The 736-nt window shown below is 60.9% G+C and overlaps 1 protein-coding gene across 1 annotated transcript in view; it reads right to left on the bottom strand.

Annotated features, from left to right (window-relative positions):
• Window positions 1-540: 540 nt before the first annotated feature.
• MNEG_1034 (Vacuolar cation/proton exchanger 3) overlaps window positions 541-736 on the bottom strand; it is a gene marked incomplete at both ends in the record, with an annotated part of 6,674 nt that continues 6,478 nt past the window's right edge. The window contains one exon of the mRNA XM_014050490.1: window positions 541-710. Coding sequence (XP_013905944.1) covers window positions 541-710 — 170 coding nt within the window. The remainder of the gene's footprint in view (window positions 711-736) is intronic.

Genomic DNA, 736 nt, shown 5'->3' with positions numbered 1-736 from the left:
GGGTGGGGGAGGGAAAGCTGACGTGCGGGGGTCCCAGCAAATGGCTTCCAGGGGTAAGGTGTCGGTCCGCCATACTCATCGCTTCCCGGCGTCACACTGCAGGCGCACGCGTATCGAAACATCACGGCCCCCGTGAACGCCCACCTGCACCACCGGGAGGTTCCCAAAGAAGAAGCCTGCCCCCACAAAGAGGACCGTCCACACCAGTGCTCCAAACACGTTGTAAGCAAAGAACCTATTGCGGCAGGGTCAGGATGTCGTCGCGGCGAGTGTAAGGGGGGATGTTGGTCGCAAGAGGGGCAGTAGCGAACAGCGTCGCTCATGACTGCGCAAGTCGCCAGAGTACTGCCACATCTCTCTATCTCATCCAGTCGAGGCAGTTGTGCGCGACTGGGGGCCAGTCATGAGCTTTCAAATCAGACTGGCTCTCAAAACAGCCCTTTTCCCTGCCAAAGCCCAGCCCTTTTCCCTGCCACAGCCCAGCTTTGTGACCCTAAATCAGTGCCCCCTGGGCGGCCTCCCAGCCACCGGCCGCGGCCCTCACTTGGGGTACTCCATGGACCCTATGCCGGCCACAAACGGCGCGAAAGTGCGCACGATTGGCACGAACCGCGCCAGGACCACGGTCTTGCCGCCGTACTTGGCGTAGAACTTGGACGTCTGGGCAATGTGGTGCGGGTTGAGCAGCTGCTTGCTCAGGGCCCACTTGCCTGTTGTGTGTTGTGTTGTGTATGTG

Source organism: Monoraphidium neglectum (assembly GCF_000611645.1).
Source record: "Monoraphidium neglectum strain SAG 48.87 unplaced genomic scaffold scaffold00096, whole genome shotgun sequence".
In the NCBI taxonomy this organism is placed as follows: domain Eukaryota; kingdom Viridiplantae; phylum Chlorophyta; class Chlorophyceae; order Sphaeropleales; family Selenastraceae; genus Monoraphidium; species Monoraphidium neglectum.
This window is presented reverse-complemented; position numbering and strand designations above follow the sequence as displayed.